Below are 20731 nucleotides of genomic sequence, written 5' to 3' on the forward strand. Positions count from 1 at the left end.
TTTCTCTCAAACTGCTGGCACCATATTATTAAGGTGGTAACAGCTTGAAAGTGGTTTAAGTTTCTTCCTGTTGAGTGCCAGAATCTGCATAATACTCTCTTCTTGAATTTCCATTACTAAAAAAGCCCAAGGTCTTAGATTAGCTAACAGCTGAATTTCAAACGTACTAAAAGTAGACGGATTAGACCTCTACCGATGGACTTAAACGTAAAGATTTTAAATACAGGAAATCTTGAAAACCATGATATGCAACATTCATATTCACTGATGAATCTGAATTATCTGCAAAGAGAGAAATAAACTTTAAATATTTATTAAATCATTAGGTCATGTTTTATTTAGAATGTACCACCAAATTATTTGCTTTTACTTGAATTTCTGCCCCTGAATAGAAATAATGTGAATGTGAAATTTCCAGTGTTGGTCCCCAATTGTGGTTTTTTTTTTTTCTTTCCCCAAATAACACCACCTTTCTGACATCTCGATAGCCTTACGTCTGTCCTAAAAGGTTTGTATGTAACCGAAGTAAAACGCTGTTTGGGGGGATTAGAAACTTTTGCATAATGGTCCATACTCAATTCCAGCCGTGATCAGCAGCAGTCGGTGTCGTTTACTTTTCTATAATTGAAACCCAGTCAGACACTTGGCTTTGCTCTGGTTCAGCCAGGCGGCCCCTTCTGTTCTCCTTTCAGTAGAGACTGCCAAGCAACCGCCTTCCCCGCGGCTTCCTCGGAGCGGGGAGCCCCTTATCTTTCCTAAGTGTAACATTTGACACTGTAAATTCTTAAATAAAATATTTTGCGCTCTGGAGCACTTTCACATTTTACTTTTTCTTGTGGTTATTGCATTAGCAAGCTGGGCAAGGAATTTCTCCTGTATCTTTGGAAATAATCTTGTTTAAGGAAGGAGCGCAGGGACCCTTCTGTGCTTTAGTGTCTTTATTGCAGTGTTTGAAATTGAAGCTGTGGACCTAATATTTTAATTGTTGGGAAGTGTAAAATGCCTCGCTTTGAACTGTCGCCTTAATCTGGTGACTTCTGAGCGAAGGGATCGTGAGTCGCGGCTTTACGCGATTGATTGATTGATTGATTGATTGATTGATTGATTGATTGATTGATCGATTGCTCCCCCTGGCGGCGGTTCGGTCCTCCGGCCGCCAGGGGGCGCAGGCGCTGTCCGCGGGGCGGGCCCAGCGGCGCCGCCGTTGCCACGGCCGGGCCGAGGCCGCACAGCGGGGCCGGGGCGGCCGCCGCCGGCTCCAGCCCTGCCGGCTCCAGCCCTTCCTTTGCGAGGCCCCATGGGGAAGGAGCCGCGTCCCAGCCCTCAGCAGCGGGTGAAAAGCCGCCGAGGCCAAGCGCAGCGGAGCCTCCGCCGCGGCGGCAGCGGGAGCCGCAGGTCGGTGGTCGCTCAGCGAGGGGGCGGCCTGTGGGGAGTCCGGTCCGTTCTCTGCTCGGGCCGGGGAAGGCGGGTGTGAGGGGCGGCAGGGCCGTCCCTCAGGTACAGAAATGGCTATGACAGGATTTGTGCTCCCGGTACAGAGCTGCAGAGAGCGGCACTGCAGGGGGAAGTGTGGGTTGTGGTAACTGCAGAGTAACAAGGTGCTTCCCCCGTGGGTACGAGTTTGCCTGGAACCCCAATCCCGCTTCCCTAAAACTGCGCCTGGGATATTTTCTCGGCCGGAGGTTGGTGCACAAGAGAAGGTGGCGGCGATTTCCCCGCTGTGAGATGCTGGTGGAGGCTGAGAACACTGGAAATTTCCCGGCCTGAGATCACTGGAGGTTTTTTTGGCCTCTGGCACCAGCCCGGGGGGGCCGGTTGCGCTGGTGACTCACTGCACAGCAAGCAGAGCAAACCACGATTTATGTGCAGTTTTGATTTCCTTTCATACTAACAGCACACATAAGCTTTTCTTAAAGAAGTCAGCACGCAGCCATGGTGCCCGCAGCAGTTAGGAAGTCAGTTCGCTGCTCTGGTCTTGATAAAAAGAAGAAAACATTGGTATTCTGACAAGGTCATGTTAAGGTTTGAATTGTTCTAGAGGCAGGTCCTGTGAGGAGCTTGATTTCTGATTAATGGGCACATTTTGCAGCTTAACATTTATTTTTTTCTATATTTCCCTCGGGAAAATCCAGGTATCCCACCTCTTGGGATTATTGCAGACAATGCATCTCCCTGCACATACACCTGCCCTTCGCTCTCAGCTACAGACTGAGTTATCTTCAGCTTCCCTGCCTCTCTGCCTTGGCTGAAGCTCTGTGAATCTATGGAGTAAGTAAGGGAAGGAATCGATGCTGCGAGGAACTCGTCCTGTGGAGCTGTGTCCGTAGCTGGGTACGGGGGAGAATGAGCACTCCAAACGGATTTCCTCAGCACTCCGGGGTGTGTGCTACCCCGAGCACGGAGGGTGGAGCGGTACAGGACCTGCACGCTAAAAAAGCTGGCAAAGCAGCCAAGAAGGAGGCCGGTGACAACGGGCTGCTTACCTTTGAAGATCCTCCAACTGTAGGCACCTCTTTAAATGAAACCTTAAAGCTTCTTCCGGCTGAGCTCAAAGCTAATATGAAAATTAAATCATTCACCCCAAGGCCTCCTCGGAAACCCCGGCTGGAACGCGCTGCGTCTCTGGATGAGAAAAGCTGGAGGAGGTGGAGGCGGTTTAGAACGAGTCAGGAAAGTCTGACTGATCCCAACGAGACAAGTTCCTCCAACGGTTCTCTGCAGGAAGCGTCCCTCAGCCCTCCGGTCAGGGGCAGGGCGAGCCCCTGCTGCCCGCAGAATTCCTTGCACAGCTCACAGGATGCCTTGGAAGCCGGTCCTGTGGGGAAGAGCAGAGGAGGCACCTCCGACCTGGGCAAACGAGCCTCCGAGATCTCCAGTGCCTTTGGGGGGCTCCTGCGGGGGAAAGCGTTTGCCAGCGGCAAACCCCGCTTGTCCCAAATAACACCGGTTCGACCTCTGCCACCCCTGGAGCTGAATGTGGCCTCTCACACCCTGAGGACAGCTAATAGGATTGACTCAGATTGCATGGATTACCGATATTATTCTCAGCACAAGTTTGGGAGGGTGAGCAGCAGCTTGAGCGACACCAGGCTACACGGCAATGGGATGGTCTATGATAATTGCTCCACAGACTCCATGAAATCCACGTTCAGTCTGCTCACTCCCATTCGCTCCAAGGATGTTCGAAGCAGGTACGTCCCCCAGTTTCTTGTGGCAAAGTTTGGGGTGTGTTAGAAGGGAGACAGTTGCCCTGGGAACTTCCAGCCCATCGGTAAAGCACAATGGTGGTTTTGTGTTGTTTAAGCTGCTGTGGAGGCTGAGGACAGTTTGAAGAGGAGAGATTAATACAGATGTTCTATATTCGCTCCTTTCAGCTGGGTATTGTTTTTCATAAATACAAGTTTGATTTGCTGTCAGCTTGCTTGTGATACTTAAGTAACCTTTTTTTTAATTAAGAAACAGTAGCTGTGCCTACTAATAGTTGGGAAAAACTGTTAAAGCTTTACTAACTGGTGTAAATGCCCCAAAATAGGTTGTTACTCGTTTGTCATGAGGGGTTTTCCTTCAGTTCCCTCTGCAAAGCCACTGGAGTCAGGTGAGCAGCTGGGTGGAGCACTGGGTTGTGCAGTGTTCCCGGGCATCATGCTCTCATCATTATTTGTAGGGCTTAAGCAAGATTAAAAATGCTTATTCAACTTGCAGTCCTTTGCCAATACCCCTTGCTTTTGGAAGTGGTGTGTTCTTTGGAGGAGCAGATCTGTCCTTTTTAAATGTGATATTCTTTTAGACCTCAAACTCAATAAATCATTTAGTTGAAAGCTAATTTGATGAGCTGAACTGAAGGAAGAATGTGGTTTGAATCATTGATTAGGGGCCACTTGGTGCCAGAATGCTGGGAATACTGGATCTGTTTTCATGTTTTAATTCAACTGAGCTTCCTCAAGATACTCAAATATCAAACCAGTCTCTTCATTTTGTGTCTGTGGTGCCAGGAGACTGAAGATTTTTGATGGTTTCAGTCTTCTCATCACAGAACCTGTGTGGCATTGGTCTCGCCATCATACTCATGTCCTGGCTTTGAAAAGTCTGCCTTATGACAATAGTTTTGTTTTCCTGCATGTGATCCATGAGGTCTCTATAAGGGCTGGAACTTCATATGGAACTTTAGACAAGCAGAACAATATTTGAAGACTAAATGCTATTTTCTTGAGCTAAAGGTATATCTTGGATTAACTCAAGGTGCAAGCGTTACAAATGATAATTGCAGCTGTCATGCTGATTCCTTAGCTGCTCTTTTATGGGTCTTGTGTTCGCAGGAGCTATTTGGAAGGCAGCCTTCTGGCAAGCGGTGCCTTACTGGGAGCAGAAGAACTCAGCAGATATTTCCCTGATCGGAATATTGGTATTTTTGTGGCCACCTGGAACATGCAGGGTCAGAAGGTATGTGCACAAAGTCTCCACAAGTCTTTTGGCAGTTAGCCCATCTTTACTGCAGGGCTGGTGTGATGGTTTTGTTCTGTTCATACTATGGTCCTTGTCAACCTGAGCTCATTGTTTTTATCAAATTACAAGGCTCTGAGAATTCAAGCCTGATTGTAACGGGTGACCAAGAAGATACGCTTGGACACAAGCAACCCCTGGGCTGTTCCATACACAGCCCGTGAGCTTGGTAAAAAGTGAAGAAGTTAGAAACATCACGTAACTGGCCCACACGGCTGAGCTGTGGAATCTCAGTTACTGCTGGAGCAGCAGCAGTTGAAATCTGCCCTTGGGAAGGAGAATTTTCAGTGTTATCACTTAATGTATTTTTCGGAGCCTGAATTGTTTGCATATGCTGTGGAATTTGTAGCTTTTCTAATACTTTTCTAGGAAACCTTTGCATAGCTAATACTGCTATTATATCTTTTTTCTTTTTAATTTTTTTTTAATAATAGGAACTTCCAATGAATCTAGACGATTTCTTATTACCCACAGAAGCTGACTATGCCCAGGACATGTATGTCATTGGGGTTCAAGAAGGCTGTCCAGACAGGTAGCAAAAACAATGTAAAGAACCGTCATATTTTATTGTTAACTAATTACTTTGTTTTTAATTAGTCTGGAAATAGTCTCCATCATATCCTTAATATTTTCAATAAACAACTCATTCAGTAAGAGTCTGAAATCCATTGTGTGAGCACCAGGGGAAATAGGTTTTAGAGGAAAATGTCATAAAAACCTGTAAATACAGAGCTTGGTCGTGTTGTTAGGAGAGCAAATAGCAAAACTCTGGGCTGATTTCTGTGGGCATCTTACCGTAGATGTGGGAGGCGGTGACCTCCCCCGGGGGCTGCTTGTGAGCGTGAGCAGCAATGTGCTCATTACAGGACATTGCTGCAAATTTCTAGTCTGTCTGAGTGGCCCTGGAAGAGCAGGTTGAAGCCTCATGTCAGACTCTGCTTCTTTAGGGAATCTCCCAGTGGGATTCTCTTTTCCTCAGATTTGTGAGCTACTTGGTGCTGTAATTCTCTCACCAACATGTAGAACCTGCTGCATGCTATGTGTGGAGTTCCACGCCAGACTGACGAGGCAGCGGAGGTTTCGCTTATGCTTGTTTGCTGTTCTTTATCAGAGGGATTGCTCTGTTCTCACGACGCTGATTTCCTCTCCTGGTTATTGTCTCTCGTGCTGTCCTTGTGATCCAGCTGTTGTTCTCTCCTGCAGAAGAGAGTGGGAGATCCGCCTGCAAGAGACGCTGGGTCCCCACTACGTCATGCTCTACTCCGCTGCTCACGGGGTGCTGTACATGTCGGTTTTCATCCGGAGGGACCTCATCTGGTTCTGCTCAGGTGTGTGGTCCAGAAGGAGCTGAAGAGCGGGGAGGTACCAGGGCCGCTGCCATCGGGCATCTTGTCCTTCTCTCCTGATTTTCCTGCTCATCGTCTCTAGAGGCTCTTCCGTAAAAACGGGTTCTTTTTCTCCTTCCAGAAGTGGAGTATGCCACGGTGACAACTCGAATCGTATCTCAGATCAAAACCAAGGGAGCGCTGGGAATCTCCTTCACGTTTTTTGGGACCTCCTTTCTCTTCATCACCTCCCACTTCACATGTGAGACCTTTACAATCTCGTTAGAAGTGTCTTCATTGAGGGAGGAGGGAAAAAATACTGCAGGGGGATAGAGGAGCAGGTCAGACTGAAGTCAAAGCGCAGGGTTGCTGAGCTAAGGACAATAAGGGCGGAGAACTTTCCCTTACAAAAGAATTTGGTTTAGAAAAGCAGAAATGAACTCTGCACAATTGTATCTCTTTTTCCACACTTTCTGTCATTATTTTTCAGTCTGTGTGCTCCCTGGGTCAGAGTGTTACAGTTTACATGTGGGATGTGTTTGATGTCATTTGGAAGCTTCTGTTTTAACCAAAAATGGTAATTGAATGGCAGCGATGTGTCATTGGCAGTAACGGGATTTCTGTCTTTCAGCTGGGGACAGTAAGGTGAATGAGAGGAAACTGGACTACAATAAAACCATTCAAGCCCTTACACTTCCCAAGAATGTTCCAGACACAAACCCGTATCGATCCAGTTCTAGTAAGAAATAACTTTATTTCAAAACTTAAAGAATATTATTTCAGTTTTCATATCCACAGGTCAGTGTATTGTTTGCCAAATATTATCACTGTTTCTTATTACCACACTTTTTGATGGTCACAGGCAGACAACATGTTTAAGTACTATATCTCCTGGTAGTAAAAATAGTTTATGCCTGTTCCTTGAACAAATCTAGCAGCACTCTCAGTAAGCCATGCATCATGCAGCTCTCACTTCAAAAGAATTGAGTTTCATTTTAATGCGCCTTTAGCTACATCATATCCTTTAATTTCCCTCAAAAGTCAAAAGGAGATTCAGGGAAGAAACGTTTGGAATTTGGTTTTTTTCCTTCAGAAGTTTTCAGGACGTTTCCCTTTATACTGACATTTCTGGCTTGAATTTGCAGGTGATGTCACAACTCGGTTTGATGAGGTGTTCTGGTTTGGTGACTTCAACTTCCGGCTAAATAAGGATCGCGAGACTGTGGATTCCATCTTGAACCAGAACCCAGAAACAGACGTGTCCAAGCTGCTGGCGTACGACCAGCTCATCAGTGAAATGAGCAGGGGTGAGCGACAGCTGCTTTTCTCCCAGGCTGCCAGGAGCAGAGATATCTATGCATAGAAATAATTACAGCCAAACCCCTGTTTCCTAGAGATCATCACTGATTTCTGCTGTTAAGTTCCCTAAAAATGGAAGTCAGCAGTTGTCCGATGCAGAGGCAGTCTGCACAAGGGACATTTTGCTGTAGCATTTTGCTATATATAGTGTCATCTCTTACTGCTCAGTTTCATCCCGTTCCTCTGAAAACTGGACATCAGGGTCTGGGGCATTTAGATGTGAATAACCTGCATTTGTAAAGCATCATGAGCTTCAATGGAAGGGGAGGTGCATCCAACAAATGTTTTTTGTTTAAATAGCCACTAATTAAATAGCCACAGGCTGTTTTTTATCCTCGGTATGTAAGAACTTGAGCTTGCTCCTTTTCCGGAGCCCAAGCCCAGGTTTTTATAGTCACGTATGTACGTGACTGCAGTTCCAAGCCAGCATTAGTTAGGCGGTGTTGAATAATGGCAGAAAGTGTGCCACGTTCTTGTGAAGGAGAAATTTGTTGTTCATGCTGTTCTCCCCTTCCAGGGTCTATTTTTAAAGGGTTCCAGGAGGCCGACATTCATTTCCGTCCTTCTTACAAGTTTGACATAGGAAAGGACAGCTATGACACCACTTCCAAGCAGAGGACTCCATCCTACACGGTAAGGGATGGTTTTGAGGCAGCACGCTCAGCCTCTTACCTGCCTCCAACAGGGGTTCTCACCTACGTGACAAAGCTCCCTTGCCACGGCTGGTCTGTGGGAGATACAGTCGTGCTGAGATCTGTTGCATAAGGGCAACAGGACATGTAGAACTGGTTTGGAAGAAAGGATTGTTGAAGCTGTGAGCGCACGGAGAGTTCAGTACAGGCCGCTAGTTCTTCAAGAACAGGACACTTAATTTCACTCCGTGGAGTGCGGTAAATGAATGGATTTGTCTGTTGTGAACTGGTGCTTCTTTCCAGGGTGGACGTGCAAAGGAGTTAACGCTCAGTGTCCCCTCTCTCTGCCTCTCAGGACCGAGTTGTGTACCGCAGTCGGTACAAGGATGACATCCACGCCGTCAAGTACTCGTCTTGTCCTGTGATCAAAACGTCAGACCATCGGCCTGTGTTTGCCTTGTTTCGTGTCAAAGTGAGGCCTGGCAGAGACAAGTTAGTACCTCGTTACGCCGCTCTGTATGACTGCACGTGGCTCCAGTGGCTCCTGCTGGGGGGTTTGTCCTCCCAGGAGAGTCCCTGACACACAGTTAATCCCATGTAGATCCCTGCAGCCTGTTTGGTTTTTACCCAATATGTGCTCTCAGTGCTCAGGGCGGTAAGAGCGCTTAAACCTTGCGCTGACATCTGAAATCCCTGCTGCTAGGTCCCTTAATCCTCCTGAGGGAGATAAACGGAGTCCACTGCAGTGGACTGTAAATCTGTGTTTTATCTGAGATACAGCCCTCAGTTTTTCCTATCAGCGCAGGTTTTCCTTCTTCTGTTCCTTTCCCTTTTGGGATCATTGCTGGTTTTCCTCCCCAGTGGTAGCTGCATTTCAACATCGCTGTACGTCTGTGGAGTATTTTGAGATCCTCCATGGTTTTTAATGTCCCATTGTGGGCTGTCGTGCCAGTAGAACTCCTTAGCAAATTTGGTTAAGTCTCTTTTCTATGAGTAGCAGTGTCAGGGATTTCAAGACCCAAGTATTTAGAAAACAGTGATTTCTCCAAGCACTTGATCAGCAGTGCAATTAGAATTGTATTTTGTTTGTTTGTTTATGGGTATTAAATACCCATTAAATAGAAGTATTGCAGAGTCTGTGAGGCTGAGCTGCTAGAGTTTCCTTCTGGCCTCTAGAACAGACCACAGTAAGAGCTGTTGTGCATGAAACCTACTAGAAAATACTCCGAGTTAACAGTACGCTACTTTAGCTTTACAATTTTTATAGTTGTTTTAGTTTAGGGTCATAAAGAATGTCCTCCATGTATGTCCCTTACAAGTGCAGACATGATTGTGCTTAAATTGAAAGTATGTTTGCCTTTTACAACCATTTTCTTCATTTAAAGGTATTGTGAAAACCCTTAGTTTGTTGCTGTGGAAGGACTTTGTTTAATCTGTTTTCTCCCACAGCAGTAGCTGAATGCCTTAAGGAAGTAAAAATCAGGTTTCTGGCCTTTGTTTTATGAACTAGTTGGGAAATGTTGGGCAAACAAGAAGAGTGTTGTGCTCTGATCTAATCGCTTGTGTTTGTGTTGCAGCATTCCGCTCGCTGCGGGGCAGTTTGACAGAGATCTCTATTTAATCGGAATAAAGAGGCGGATTACAAGGGAACTTCAGAAACGGCAAGAGCAAAAGGACCAAAGATCCAGCAGCATATGTAGCATTTCCTGAGCTGAGAACTCTGCAGTGCTTGTGTTAGAGGTGCCCAGAAAGAGGATTTCAGGCTCAACAAACTCTGCAGGGAATCGTGTGCTTAAGCACCTCTGGCAGTTACTGTGGCTTGTGAAGAATGTCTTAAACCTCATCCTGGATTCATTTGCATGAGGTAATCCTTGTAGCTCAAGTACTTTTGCTGGAGAAAATGGAGTCAGTTATTTAGGACATCCATCCCAACAGATGTGACCGATTTATCTTTAACCGTACTGTCTTTGGAAGCGACCAGATGCAGTGTCTTGGTTCTAAGATGACTCCACACAGAGGGCACAGCTTCTGGAACTGGCATGAGTGGGCCAGGGGACCTAAGAAAAGCCTGCAGAAAGGTGGAAACACTCATTTGTCTGTTCGGGTTGACTGCTTAGCTTACATACATTGTGAGGTTGGATTTTTTTCTCCTTATCTGTAGTTAAGTGTACGGTTATTCTGTAAAATGCATAACAGGGACCAGTTAGGGGGACTTGGGCAGTTTTGTGTAAGGATGGTGCTCCTGTGTTGGGCTTTTTTGGTCCTCAACAGCAGGACCTGTGTGAATGTACTACTAATGTACTACTGTACATTTGATGTGTAGAAACATTGCCTTTCAATAATTATTCTATAGGCCTTCTGTTACTGAGGGGGTAAATCTCAATCGCTCGCACCATGTATATGGCTGTTGAGACTGCTTGAAACAATCCCTTCCTTGACTCACTTGCCCTCCCCAGGGGGATAAACACTTGGTGTCCTTGAGGACACTCAAGGTGCAAATAATGGTCTGAGTACAGCTACTGTGTGATGCTTCAGCAAAGTGATGGAGAGGTCAAGTGAGTAAACGAGGGCAGCGTGCAGAGAACCTGCACAAGTCAGATCAACGCAGTTCCATTATCTCTGATGACAGTTAATTCCTTTTGGTTTTTTATTTTTCCAATTCAGTGAACTGTGAATAAGTTGCTATTTTTGAAGTAGTGTTGTCTTAAGGCTAAATGTGCTACATGGGCCAGTGTGGCACTGGTGAAGTGCAAGTCCAGCTAATACTTTATGGGCACAGATCAGGTGGATCATTAATCACCTCAGTACATAAAACACCGTGCAAATTTGGAGGAAGCGCTGCTAACTATGCAACCTGTCCGAGACAGAGCTTCTGTTCTGCGGTACGAACATTTAAGGCACTGACCTGTCTGTAGCCATCAGGTATTTCCTTTCTTTTTAAAGGAATAAAAACATATTAATGCAATACCTTAAATGAGAACGAGCTCTTGTTGCAGGGTTGTCAGAACTGGAGTTCTTTGACTGTGTGACGCTTGCTAACAGTTTGGGGGACCTGAGCTGTTTGTCTTCAGCTGGCAAAGCAGGGCAGATTCCTTTGGGATCATTTGCATTGAACAAACTAAGCACGTTTCACCTGCCAATTCAAGACACCTAGCCCCTAGCTGCTGAATTTCAGAACTCTTACTACTTGTTCCACTCACTTAGAGGTCTCATTTATTTTCTTACAAACATACACAACTGGATAGGAGATCCATACCGTGGGTTCCAGAAGAAGCAATGCAACAGGTTGACTTCCAGTTGCATGAGGGAAGGTTTGGGGATAAAGCCGGTAACAGCTGCCTCACAGCGTTCTGCTCCCAGTCTGATCACTCTGTACAATACACATCTAGCCAGTGAGGTGCTGCAATGCAACTGTCTACATTTGGAAGCCTGTATGTTAGGGGATTATAGAAATCAAATGTTTTATTCCTCTCTTTTGGGTCTCCATTTCTTCAGCATGTCAGACACATGGTACTTAGTTTGATGGCTCTTTGTGTAATGCAGGGTCAGTCACTTTCAAGATCACGAGCTTTCTAAATGTTGTGGTTTTGTTGATCGCGACAACTTGGAGAAAGCAGGTACGAGTTCAAGGTGCAGCAGCAGCAACTCCTTTAATAATTTCCCATTTGTGTACCAACTCTGGAGTAAAAGAGCTTTTATTCTTTAGCATAGTTTACTTGCAAGTGAAAAACCTGAAGAACAGGATCGCGTTCATTCTAGAGACAGTGTCCATGGAGCATTATGCATAGTATCTCTGTAGATGAGCTCCCCAGAAACTTAAGTTACACCGTCAGTCTACTTTCCTTAAAAAAGAAGCAAGTCTTTATCGGAAGAGCCGGTACTTCCGAGGGAGCCGCCCGTCCTTACTGGAAAGTGCTGCCTGGATGTGTTCGTAAGTGGGCAAATCCGTCAAGTCACCCAGTGCAGCCACAGCTGGTTTCTTATGAAGCATCTTCGTGACCACTCTCTTGATATCAGCAGATTTCACCTGACCTGCAGGGAAAAAAAATAAGCCAGAGTTGCGACAACTACATTCTAAATAGCGCAAAGCGTCTTTATGATGACGCTGAGTCAGATGCCGTGCTCAGAAAACCAAACTCTAGACCTTCTCCACCATGCTGGTTTATTCCTTCTTTCTGACAAAAATAAGCTTTGTGCTAGCTTGCAAGCAACTGAGATGAGTTTGGAGTGTTCTAAGCTGCTCCCCCTACCCGCGATTGTACCTACGGTTCAGTCAAGGCCAGGAAAAGCATCATCTACTCACTGATGAGGGCACAGAGCTCGTGAGGCAGCTTCCTTGTGTTTGTTGCCAACACTTGCCTTCCCACATCTTCAAAGATAACTGGCCGAGACTCAAGGTTCATCATGAGCATGGACTTTAGCTGCGTCTTCGCTCGCTCAAGCTCGACCTGTAAACGAGCAGTAAATACAAAGAGATGTTCAAAAAGAGCCTGGCTGCTGCTCTCTAATACCAGAGACCACAAGAGTTCTGGAAGCACCTTCCTCTTTGTGAATGTGCGGCTAAAATTACTATGTTCTTTTACAGAAATACTTCACATACTTATCTACAAAGTTTCATTCTAGCCAGGCCAGTGCAATGTGATATTTCAGCTCAAAGACCAAAGTTAAGCTGCTCACCTCCCCTACGGCTCCTGCCATTAGAATGAATTCTCTTGTGATGATTTCCACCATCTCTCGAACCTGGGAAAAACAGGTGATTGGAAGGAGATCAGAGCAATGCTTATTCCGTCTGGTAAGAAGTGGTGTGATTACTTTTGAAGGACACCTGTCTTTGAATACAGGACTATTTACCTGTTTTGGGTCTGCACTGGCGTGTATACACAGAAGACCTGTATCCTCGTAACTGTGGTGGTAAGAGGTCGCGTTATACATCCAGTGGTGCCTGCGAGTATACAAACAGTATTTACAAATTTCAAAAACATAATTTAAATGTAAAAATTTAACAAGCACGGACCATGAGTCCCCTCTCCTAGTGCATTTTCAGGATTCTCAGCGTTACCAATGAGAATCGTTAATCCTTTGCCTCTGACAATTTCTGCATGTGCCATCTACTCCCTTCCCTTCGCTTGCATCCTCGAGACCAACCCCAGAGCAAGACAGAGCTGGTACCTAGAGCCAATTAATTAATATTGTTAATATCCCCTGATTAAAGGATGGATTGGTCTAGTAGAGGAAGACAGGATTCCTGGTCACTTCTGCCCTTCACTTTCACCCTCTCAAAAAATAAATCAGTCCCACAGGTTTCAAGGAGAACAGGCAGATGTGAAACCTGGGGGTGCTGGCTTTCAGAAGATGAAGCCTTCCACATGAACCTGCTAACGACTGTTTCTGCTGTCCCTTCAACAGAAAGGCAAACAAACCTGTTGAGCACATTGAGATACAGCCGGGTGAACATGCCCTTGCCAGGCCCTCCAGCTGAAAAAGAGCCACCGCCTCCCATCATCATGTTCAGGACGGCAAAGGGAATGAAATCTTCCTCCTGAATCACAACAAGAAATTCAGCCAGCTAACAGCAGAGCTTTTGAGGGGCTGGGATCAGTAAAGAGGGAGAAAATGAGTCGGGAAGAAACAAGGCATGAGAAGAGCAGAAAGTTCAGTGTCTTCACCAAACAGGGAAAAAGCTGCTTGGCTGTATGTTCAGCATCAGCAGCAAAAGTGCCGACATTTACAGCGTGAGACGGTATTCTGGGATTCTTCGAGTACAGGGCACTCAAACCAAAGGATTTTAGGTTAATACTTACTAAAAATGAGCAGCTTTCTAAGCCAATCATGATGTGGGTGAGCTCTGGGATGGGAGTAGGGCCCAGACTCACATCTGACATATCTTTTTCAACCTGTGGGAAGGGCGGACAAATTATTAGGACTGATTTTTACCTCTGTTGTATCCAACCTGATACATTCCCAATAGAAGTAACGGCTGTCATGGCCAGTTTTGGCTCATACTCAAGAACAGCGTGTGATTTTAGAAGAACAAAGCCTACGGAGAAATCAGTTCAACTCCAAATCTGCCACCTCCACCTCCCTTTTACCTTGATGATGCCTCCCGTGTACTGAGCCACCGATCTGTCCACGTCCTTGCTCTGCCCACTGCCCCACACGGGCTCCACGCCCAGCAGGTGTTTCCTCGCACACTCCACCAGATGCTCGTGCTCGATCCCCACCCCGGCGAGCACCATCCTGTCCGGCGTGTAGTAGTTGCGCAGGTACGAGTGCAGGACTTCCCGATCGATTTTGTCTGTATTTTCCACTGGGCAGAACCTGTTCAGTCCAACTGTGTTGTCTCTGTACGCTGCCTAAAAGGAAACAGATGCATTAAAGTAACAAATATTACATCACCCCCCCTCATTTAAACCTTTTCTTTCTGTTCTAGAATTATGCCTCCCTGTTTGAGACACGTAAGAGAGGAAAGGCCGAGTGTTATTTCACTAACGTCAGCATCACTCAACAACATGTTGTCACCCGTGTCAACAAAGAGAAGTTATAGATAGTTTTAGTTTAGGTTAAAATCTTGTGTAGGATTTTGAAGTGGAGTGACAGCAAAATTCTCCCTCTCACCACTGAAATCTAATTGAATAACAGAAAAATTGGTTTTCAGAATAGTCTAAAATAAACCCTGAAGTTCAGGAAAAACCAAGGAAGAGAATGCAGCGCGTCTCGTACAGGGGACTGCACACAACGTAGACTGCCCAGTGTTTTACCGCGTGGATCATCTCCGTGAGGAGCGGCTCGGGATCAGGTCTCATATTCAAGTCTTCAAGCTCAAATCGTATCGCCATTCGCGTCATCTCAATCTCCTCATCTAGAATAAGAGACAGAGCCAGAGGTAACCACCACCACGCAAAATACCCGATTGCTACAAAATAACTTCTTGATGAGCACGACCTAATGAAGAATTCTGAAATCTAGCAAGCCGTGCATGGGGAGGCTTTTTTGGGACAGAGACTTGTGTTCCCAGACCTGAGAACCTGGGCTGCAGCGCAACATCAGCCAGCAAGTTGACCACTGTGTCCAGGCCTTTGGCGTCAGCAGAAACCGCGTACATGATGGTGTCCCTGCAACACAGACAGAAATCATGTCTAAGAGCGTTCAATGAACGTGCATCACGAATTCACAGGTAAAGCTGCTCAACCGCAATCACTAAATACTTTCAAAAGGAAACAGAAGTTTTATAACCCTTTCAGTTCATTTCTGTGCAGTTGCCACAAATGGATTTCTGCTGTTTAGAAGGAAAAAGTGGCTTTGACTGTCACACACCTCAAACAGCAGCTCAACCTCCTGTCAGTGTTAGAAGCCCTCAGATAACAGAGCACAGAGGGCGTCATACCTCGATGCCTGGCAGTCACAAATGCCCCCGTGCTTCTCTAACGTGAGCAGAATCTCGTCTTTGCTGCCAAACTGAGCTGTGGACTGAGAAGGAAAATACCAGCGTTAGTAATCAATAAAACCATAACTGTTTATAACCCTTCAGCGTAGCCCAGAACAAGGATCTTCTACAATCTTTAAGCCAAATGGTTCACTAAATACTCCTTAACGCTGCAGGTGAAAGCAGCGCTTTCAAAATACAGTTATGATCGCAATAATTAATCAGGAATGCCATCGGCGTCTATTCAAGCAGCTCAGACCCCCCGCTGCCGTGCAGATTTACGGTGTCTCACACGGTGCGAACGGTACTCACGGAGAACGCCAGCTTCTCCAAGAAGTGCGAGATGCCGCTGAGGTATTTCGCTTCGTGTCTTGATCCCGAATTTATAAGAACTGGTGTGAAAAGGAGCAGAGCTCAGGGTGAGTCCCACCCCCCAGGTGTCACCGCCGGCCCTCCCCGGTACCGGGCTCCGGTACTCACGGCCCACGGTGCAGAACTGCCCGAATTTCTTCTGCGAGGCGACGCGCAGCCCGTTCTCCAGCACCGTCACCCGCGTCTCGAACTGCTCCCGGCCCTCGGCCGCCGCGAACACCGCCTTGGGCACGCCGGGCAGCGGGCAGCTCAGCGACACGCTGGGGTAGGCGCCGCCGCCGCTGTAGCTCCGACCGGCCGCCAGCCCGCACCTACGGGAGCCGCCGTCAGCACCTCCCCCGCGGCTGGGACCGGAGCCGCGTCCCTCCCCGTGTCCCCCGCTCACCGCCGGGCCGGGCCCCAGGCGCCGCGCCGCAGCCACGCCATGGCGGCCGCCATCTTGCCGTCACCGGGAGCGTCGGCGCGGTCACGCGTGGGCGGGGCGGGCGGCACTGCGCAGCGGCGGGGACCCGGGATTGGTAGGCGGGGAAAGGGGCGGGACTCAGGGAAGGACGTGATTGGGTGAGGGTGTGGCGGTCGCTCGCTAATTGGTCCGTTCTGAGGGAAGGCGGAGCCCATTGAGGCGAGGCCCCGCCCCGCGGCCTGTCCCCGCCCGGTTCGCGGAGGAGCGGGGCCGCCATGGCGGCGGGCGGGCTGCCGGTGCCGGGCCCAGCCGAGCCGAACCCCTTCTCCTTCCGCGAGTTCGTCCGCAGCAAGGCCCGCGGCGGCGAGGAGCCGGGCGGCACTTGCCAGGTAGGGCCCGGGCGGTGGCGCGGCTGGACCCCGCTGCGGCGCCCGCCCGCGCCCCCTCAGCTCTGCTCTCCCCTCGCAGGCGGCGCTGCCCGGCCCGACCCCCGGCCCCCTCTCGTTCCCGGAGCCGCCCGGAGAGGCGGAGGACGAGGATGATGAGGAGGAGGAGGAGTGGAGCGGGAGCTACCGGCCCTCGGCCGTGGAGCGGGCCCACGCGTGCCCCGCCGGCTCCTTCCCCTGCGAGGGCGCGGGCGCTCCCCGCGGAGCCGCCCCGGGGCCGGGCGGGCAGTCCCTGTTCCAGCCCAGCTACGAGCAGGTGAGAACCTCGGCCGGGCTCCCGCCGCCCTGCCCGGGGGGCACACGGGACCGGGCTCCGGGTGCTGCCGGGTCAGCTCTGACCATCAGGCTGTAGAACACGAGCGTCTTGCCAACAGAACAGGCCCAGGCAGGATCTCTCAGCAAAGCGTATTTTAATAACGGTTTTGCAAGACCAGGTGTTGTACCGAAAGGCAGGCACACGGAATAGGGCAAAAAGCCCCCGCTTATATCCCCACCAAATCCCGGCTGCAAATTCCCTGCCCTGTTCCCCTGGGTTGGTGCTTCAGGGTTTACAGATCACCTGACCCTGCCTCAGTTTATCTGTCTCATTCATCTAATTCTAACAGCCCCCTCCCCTTATCGATTTATTTAAAATATGGATTCCTGGCTCTTCGGTTACCCTTTCCCCAGCTTAACTTTTTAAATACAGTAATCAGTTTGCATTCCTGCATTAGTTCGGAGAGGCTTTGTTTTACGTTAAGGATTCATAGTCTGATGTGTCTCAGCCCTTTCCCCTGCTGGGGTCAGGTGCCAGGTCCCCAGTTTTGTAAAAACAACATTTCTTCGTTGAATGTTCCTTACAAGGTTGTTACAGAAACTCTGTGTTAATAAATCGTACTGTCAGCACGGGCTATGCGGTACCCGGCAGCTTGTTAGAGCAGCTTGAAGAGGAGAAATAGACCTGAAAAACTGCTCCACAGAGTGAGTTAGATCCAGTCCCTTTGTCCTGCTGCTTTGGGCATGACCTGGGTGACTTCCTCAGGCTTTTCACCCTGACATTGTGTTAATTTAGAAATAACAGCATCTGCCTAGTCACATCTGCACTGGTTGATTGGTGACACATTTCTGCGCCCCACAGGGTTAGTGATGTTAAATGGTTTTGAGATGGGAAAACTAGGTGTGAAAGTAACCTCGAATGTAGTAGAAAGTGCAAGATTTTCCATTCCAGCACTACAGTTAAAGCTGAATATTTCTTATTGGTATTGGTCTTTGACTGTTAGTAGTGGTGTGAAACTACGCCCTCATTTCTAATGGAAGATTTTATTTTTTTAGCTAAAAGAAGAGAATGCCAGTCTGAGAAACAAGATCAATAAGCTTCAGATTTTCTCTGAAACTCAAGCCGACAAGTGCGTAAGCCACAGTATGGGGGAAAGTAACCACATAAGCAAGGAGTTGTCTTAGAAGAGGTGCTCACTGGAAACAGTCAACATCTTTAAAGAAGAAAAATGTAGTTGAAATCTATGCTATTTATTAAAAAAGCTTTAGCAAACCTGGTTTGCTTGTTGAAAAAGGCTTGGAAAGTAAGTAGCAAGCTGACATCTGATAAGTGTGTTTGTGTGGCTTATGCTTTGTGCAGCTTAGGTGGTTAGTGAAAATGAGGGTATGGCCTGACAGGGTGCATTTCATAAAACTTCATGTTAACAAAATACTGAGTCTTAGTCTCTCTCCTTGGAAGCAGGAAAAGCACTTTTGTTTTTGCTGGTGAGCAACTTGATATTGAGACACTTGAATTTCCTGAGGTTAAACAACCCAGGGACTGATGTAGGGTGGCTGAATCCCCTGTGCGGGGCTGCTCCTCTGGTGAGGCAGCCAGTACTTCATGGTGATGGGGTAACATTTGTTTCAGAATTACCGTGTTGTGAACACCTCTGTTTTCTGTATGGCCTTTCTGCATTCAGCTGTATAGTTCCCTTTAAAGCTAATGGGTGTTGAACAAAGAAATCCTCAGAGCTACAGCATAGTTCTGTGGGAAGACTTTTCTTTTTCTTATAACATCAAAGAACAAACTTCTTGATCCTTCCCTTGAATTTTCTTCCTAAAGTATTCAATGTTACAAGTGCTCACTGTACATTGTCTCTTTTTTTAAGGATGAGGAAGCTTGAAAAAAAACTGGAGGAAAACAAAATTAAAGAAGAAAAAGAAGCGCGGGATTTAGAAGCAATGGTGCAGCATGTGGAGCAAAATCTCCAGCTGATGACTGTAAGTGTTGGTGTTTGCCACAGGGGCAGAAGCTTATTCATGGTTGGAACTGTGGGGTTCTCTTCCTTCCTCCCCCAGGAGAGTGGGCAAAGCTGAGGCAATTGCTTCACCTTAGCGAGCACTAAACAGCTCTGAATTGGTCTGGAATCTTCCCTTATAACAAGACTGCATCCCAGTCTAGAGCTCCTTTCATCACCTGCAATAAGGGAGGTCTGTGCAGAATTTCCATTTTCAGATCCATCAAGACCTTCAATTGCTTTTTTGCAGCCTTCTGAAAACACCTCTTACATGACCTAAGAGCTGTTTTTCCTGCTTCCTTATTTATGTTGAGCACCTTTTCCTCTTGTCCACAAAAAAAAGAGAAGTAATAGCTGGAGGTGGTGAGCTGCACTTGAGATAGCTGAAAGGAAAAATGGGGAGGAAACAGCTCATCAGATGTGACTGGGTGCACTGTGCCCATCTTGTAAAGCATTTGGAGCAAGACGTGGTGTAACACAAACCACATCACTTCAGGTTACCTGCTGGGATCGGAGCTCAAACTGCCTGCTGTGTCTTAAGCACTGATACGGTGTAAATAATCTTTATCCTGTTTCAGAAACGGGCTGTTAAAGCAGAAAACAACGCTACAAAACTGAAACAGGAAAACGCACTACTTCAGGTAGGAAGCAGGATTCTTAAGGCCTTGCTTGAATGTACCGAGGCTGAAAACATTTTGAAATTGAGCCTGTGAAAAGGATATTGAACATTATGCCTCACTTCTCCTAGCGAATGCTGCAGAAAGCGTTCTAGACCAGCCCATTTCAGCTCTACACAGGCTGTTAACCTCTCCTCTGGGATGTGCGGTACTTCACTTACCATTTGGGTGAACTTTCATTCTCTCTAGGCTGCCTGGTTATGGGACGTCTTTGTTTTTTGCTCCCCCTAATAAGTTGCTGTATGAGCGCGTTCATTAGTTGCTTTAGTTGTAAAGGACCCACTGGAGTTTTGGGCTTATTTTCACATGATTTTTTTGTCTGTGTCATCTGCAGGTTCAGCTGAAGAATTACAAGACGGAGAACGAAGCGTTGCGGTCGGGCCAGTCGGCGAGCCTGGCCGTGGTGAAGCAGAACGCAGAGCTCGCCCTCCAGAACCTGCTCACGGTCATCACCAACTCCCGCTCCTCCATCAGGTGAGTGGCTTTAACCTCGCCTAACGCTGGCCCAGATCCTCGTCTAAATAGTGAGACCGCGACTAAATGTCCCTGGGGTTGTTTTTTTAGGATTGAAACTCAGGCTTTTGTATTCTGTGTGCCAGATCAGCTAGTCCGTGTTCTTACTTATTTGGCGTGTATTTTCCTCCAGGTTTATGTAATAAAAATAACTAGAACATGTAAGTCTTATTTCCTTATACTTCTAAGAAGTGAAGTCTTCAGTCCAGATAAACCCCTTGTGTGGGTGAACAGCCCCAAAACGCCGCCCGGCTGCTCCATCCCCGCCCCAGTCTGACGCTGCGTCTCTCCCCGTTACAGGCAGCTGGTCTCCGGCGCAGAATCGCTGCAGCTCGTTGCCGATCTCCTTAAATCAATAGACAGAATTTCTGAAGTGTCGGAACACGGGCAGTGACTCAAACACAACGGACTCAAATGGAGAACTTGGCTTTCCTGCAGGAATCATGTTAAAAAGGCTAATTTCTGACATTCCACCTTGTGACAAGGTGCGAAGCTGTTGGCGCTGCTGCAGAAATGGCTGTTCTGGATCGTGAGAACCGAATGGACCAGAGTACGTCCTTGTCCTGCCGGGCTGGGACCACGACCACCCCCTCACACCCCACTTTCCTGCGGGCACCCCAGATTTTGGCTGAGACCCCCCCAAGTGCCCCAGGTTTTGGCTGCGATGCCCCTTTGCCTTTCCATCCCCATTATTCGCCTGCCACGGAGGGAAAAGGGCTGGCGGGGGTTCGCGCAACGCGGCGAGGCCCCGGGCGCAGTGTAACGGGTTTGGTGCAGCTATTAAAGGCCGCGGAGGCGGCGGCGGAGCCGGTTGTGCGATCGCTGC

General features: G+C 47.8%; 3 protein-coding genes across 5 annotated transcripts; 2 read left to right on the top strand and 1 right to left on the bottom strand.

Annotated features, from left to right (window-relative positions):
- Nucleotides 1–1226: 1226 nt before the first annotated feature.
- INPP5E (inositol polyphosphate-5-phosphatase E) lies at nucleotides 1227–14452 on the top strand. Of its 2 annotated transcripts, XR_013923011.1 has the most exons (12): nucleotides 1227–1395; nucleotides 2133–3191; nucleotides 4317–4440; nucleotides 4935–5032; nucleotides 5704–5828; nucleotides 5968–6087; nucleotides 6457–6564; nucleotides 6971–7132; nucleotides 7702–7817; nucleotides 8172–8308; nucleotides 9394–9680; nucleotides 14247–14452. XR_013923011.1 is itself a non-coding variant. In XM_080355851.1 (11 exons), the coding sequence occupies exons 2-11, from the start codon at nucleotides 2344–2346 to the stop codon at nucleotides 9524–9526; spliced, it is 1971 nt and encodes a 656-aa protein (XP_080211977.1). In that variant the 5' UTR covers nucleotides 1227–1395; nucleotides 2133–2343; the 3' UTR covers nucleotides 9527–10728. The 2 variants fall into 2 exon arrangements, 1 of the variants encoding a protein (XP_080211977.1); XM_080355851.1 differs by lacking the exon at nucleotides 14247–14452 and having other exon boundaries at nucleotides 9394–10728.
- On the bottom strand, nucleotides 11079–16069 carry PMPCA (peptidase, mitochondrial processing subunit alpha). Its single transcript, XM_080355857.1, has 13 exons — nucleotides 15997–16069; nucleotides 15720–15922; nucleotides 15552–15631; nucleotides 15201–15283; nucleotides 14834–14928; nucleotides 14575–14675; nucleotides 13906–14169; nucleotides 13618–13710; nucleotides 13237–13355; nucleotides 12668–12758; nucleotides 12494–12556; nucleotides 12120–12264; nucleotides 11079–11848 (listed from the first exon to the last, which is right to left on the bottom strand). The coding sequence occupies exons 1-13, from the start codon at nucleotides 16047–16049 to the stop codon at nucleotides 11679–11681; spliced, it is 1560 nt and encodes a 519-aa protein (XP_080211983.1). The 5' UTR covers nucleotides 16050–16069; the 3' UTR covers nucleotides 11079–11678.
- Nucleotides 16070–16276: 207 nt separating this feature from the next.
- Nucleotides 16277–20670, top strand: ENTR1 (endosome associated trafficking regulator 1). 2 transcript variants are annotated; one of them, XM_080355859.1, is made up of 7 exons: nucleotides 16277–16403; nucleotides 16483–16716; nucleotides 17772–17845; nucleotides 18587–18698; nucleotides 19294–19356; nucleotides 19727–19866; nucleotides 20206–20670. In XM_080355859.1, the coding sequence occupies exons 1-7, from the start codon at nucleotides 16290–16292 to the stop codon at nucleotides 20297–20299; spliced, it is 831 nt and encodes a 276-aa protein (XP_080211985.1). In that variant the 5' UTR covers nucleotides 16277–16289; the 3' UTR covers nucleotides 20300–20670. The 2 variants fall into 2 exon arrangements, with proteins under 2 accessions (XP_080211985.1, XP_080211986.1); XM_080355860.1 differs by lacking the exon at nucleotides 19294–19356.
- Nucleotides 20671–20731: the final 61 nt, after the last annotated feature.

This window comes from Nesoenas mayeri (assembly GCF_963082525.1).
Source record: "Nesoenas mayeri genome assembly, chromosome: 18".
NCBI classification, from domain to species: Eukaryota; Metazoa; Chordata; class Aves; order Columbiformes; family Columbidae; genus Nesoenas; species Nesoenas mayeri.

Bases quoted from the DNA above. Each gene is read 5' to 3' on its own strand.
- PMPCA (XM_080355857.1), bottom strand. From the start codon at position 16,049: ATGGCGGCCGCCATGGCGTGGCTGCGGCGCGGCGCCTGGGGCCCGGCC. The intron at 15,284-15,551 runs GTGAGTACCGTT...TTTCCTTCTCAG, and splicing joins TGGAGAAGCTGGCGTTCTCC to TCCACAGCTCAGTTTGGCAG. The intron at 12,557-12,667 runs GTAAATAGTCCT...TGTTTTTCCCAG, and splicing joins CCAGTGCAGACCCAAAACAG to GTTCGAGAGATGGTGGAAAT.
- INPP5E (XM_080355851.1), top strand. From the start codon at position 2,344: ATGAGCACTCCAAACGGATTTCCTCAGCACTCCGGGGTGTGTGCTACC. The intron at 5,033-5,703 runs GTAGCAAAAACA...TCTCTCCTGCAG, and splicing joins CAAGAAGGCTGTCCAGACAG to AAGAGAGTGGGAGATCCGCC. The intron at 6,088-6,456 runs GTGAGACCTTTA...TCTGTCTTTCAG, and splicing joins CATCACCTCCCACTTCACAT to CTGGGGACAGTAAGGTGAAT.
- ENTR1 (XM_080355859.1), top strand. From the start codon at position 16,290: ATGGCGGCGGGCGGGCTGCCGGTGCCGGGCCCAGCCGAGCCGAACCCC. The intron at 18,699-19,293 runs GTAAGTGTTGGT...ATCCTGTTTCAG, and splicing joins AAAATCTCCAGCTGATGACT to AAACGGGCTGTTAAAGCAGA. The intron at 19,867-20,205 runs GTGAGTGGCTTT...TCCCCGTTACAG, and splicing joins AACTCCCGCTCCTCCATCAG to GCAGCTGGTCTCCGGCGCAG.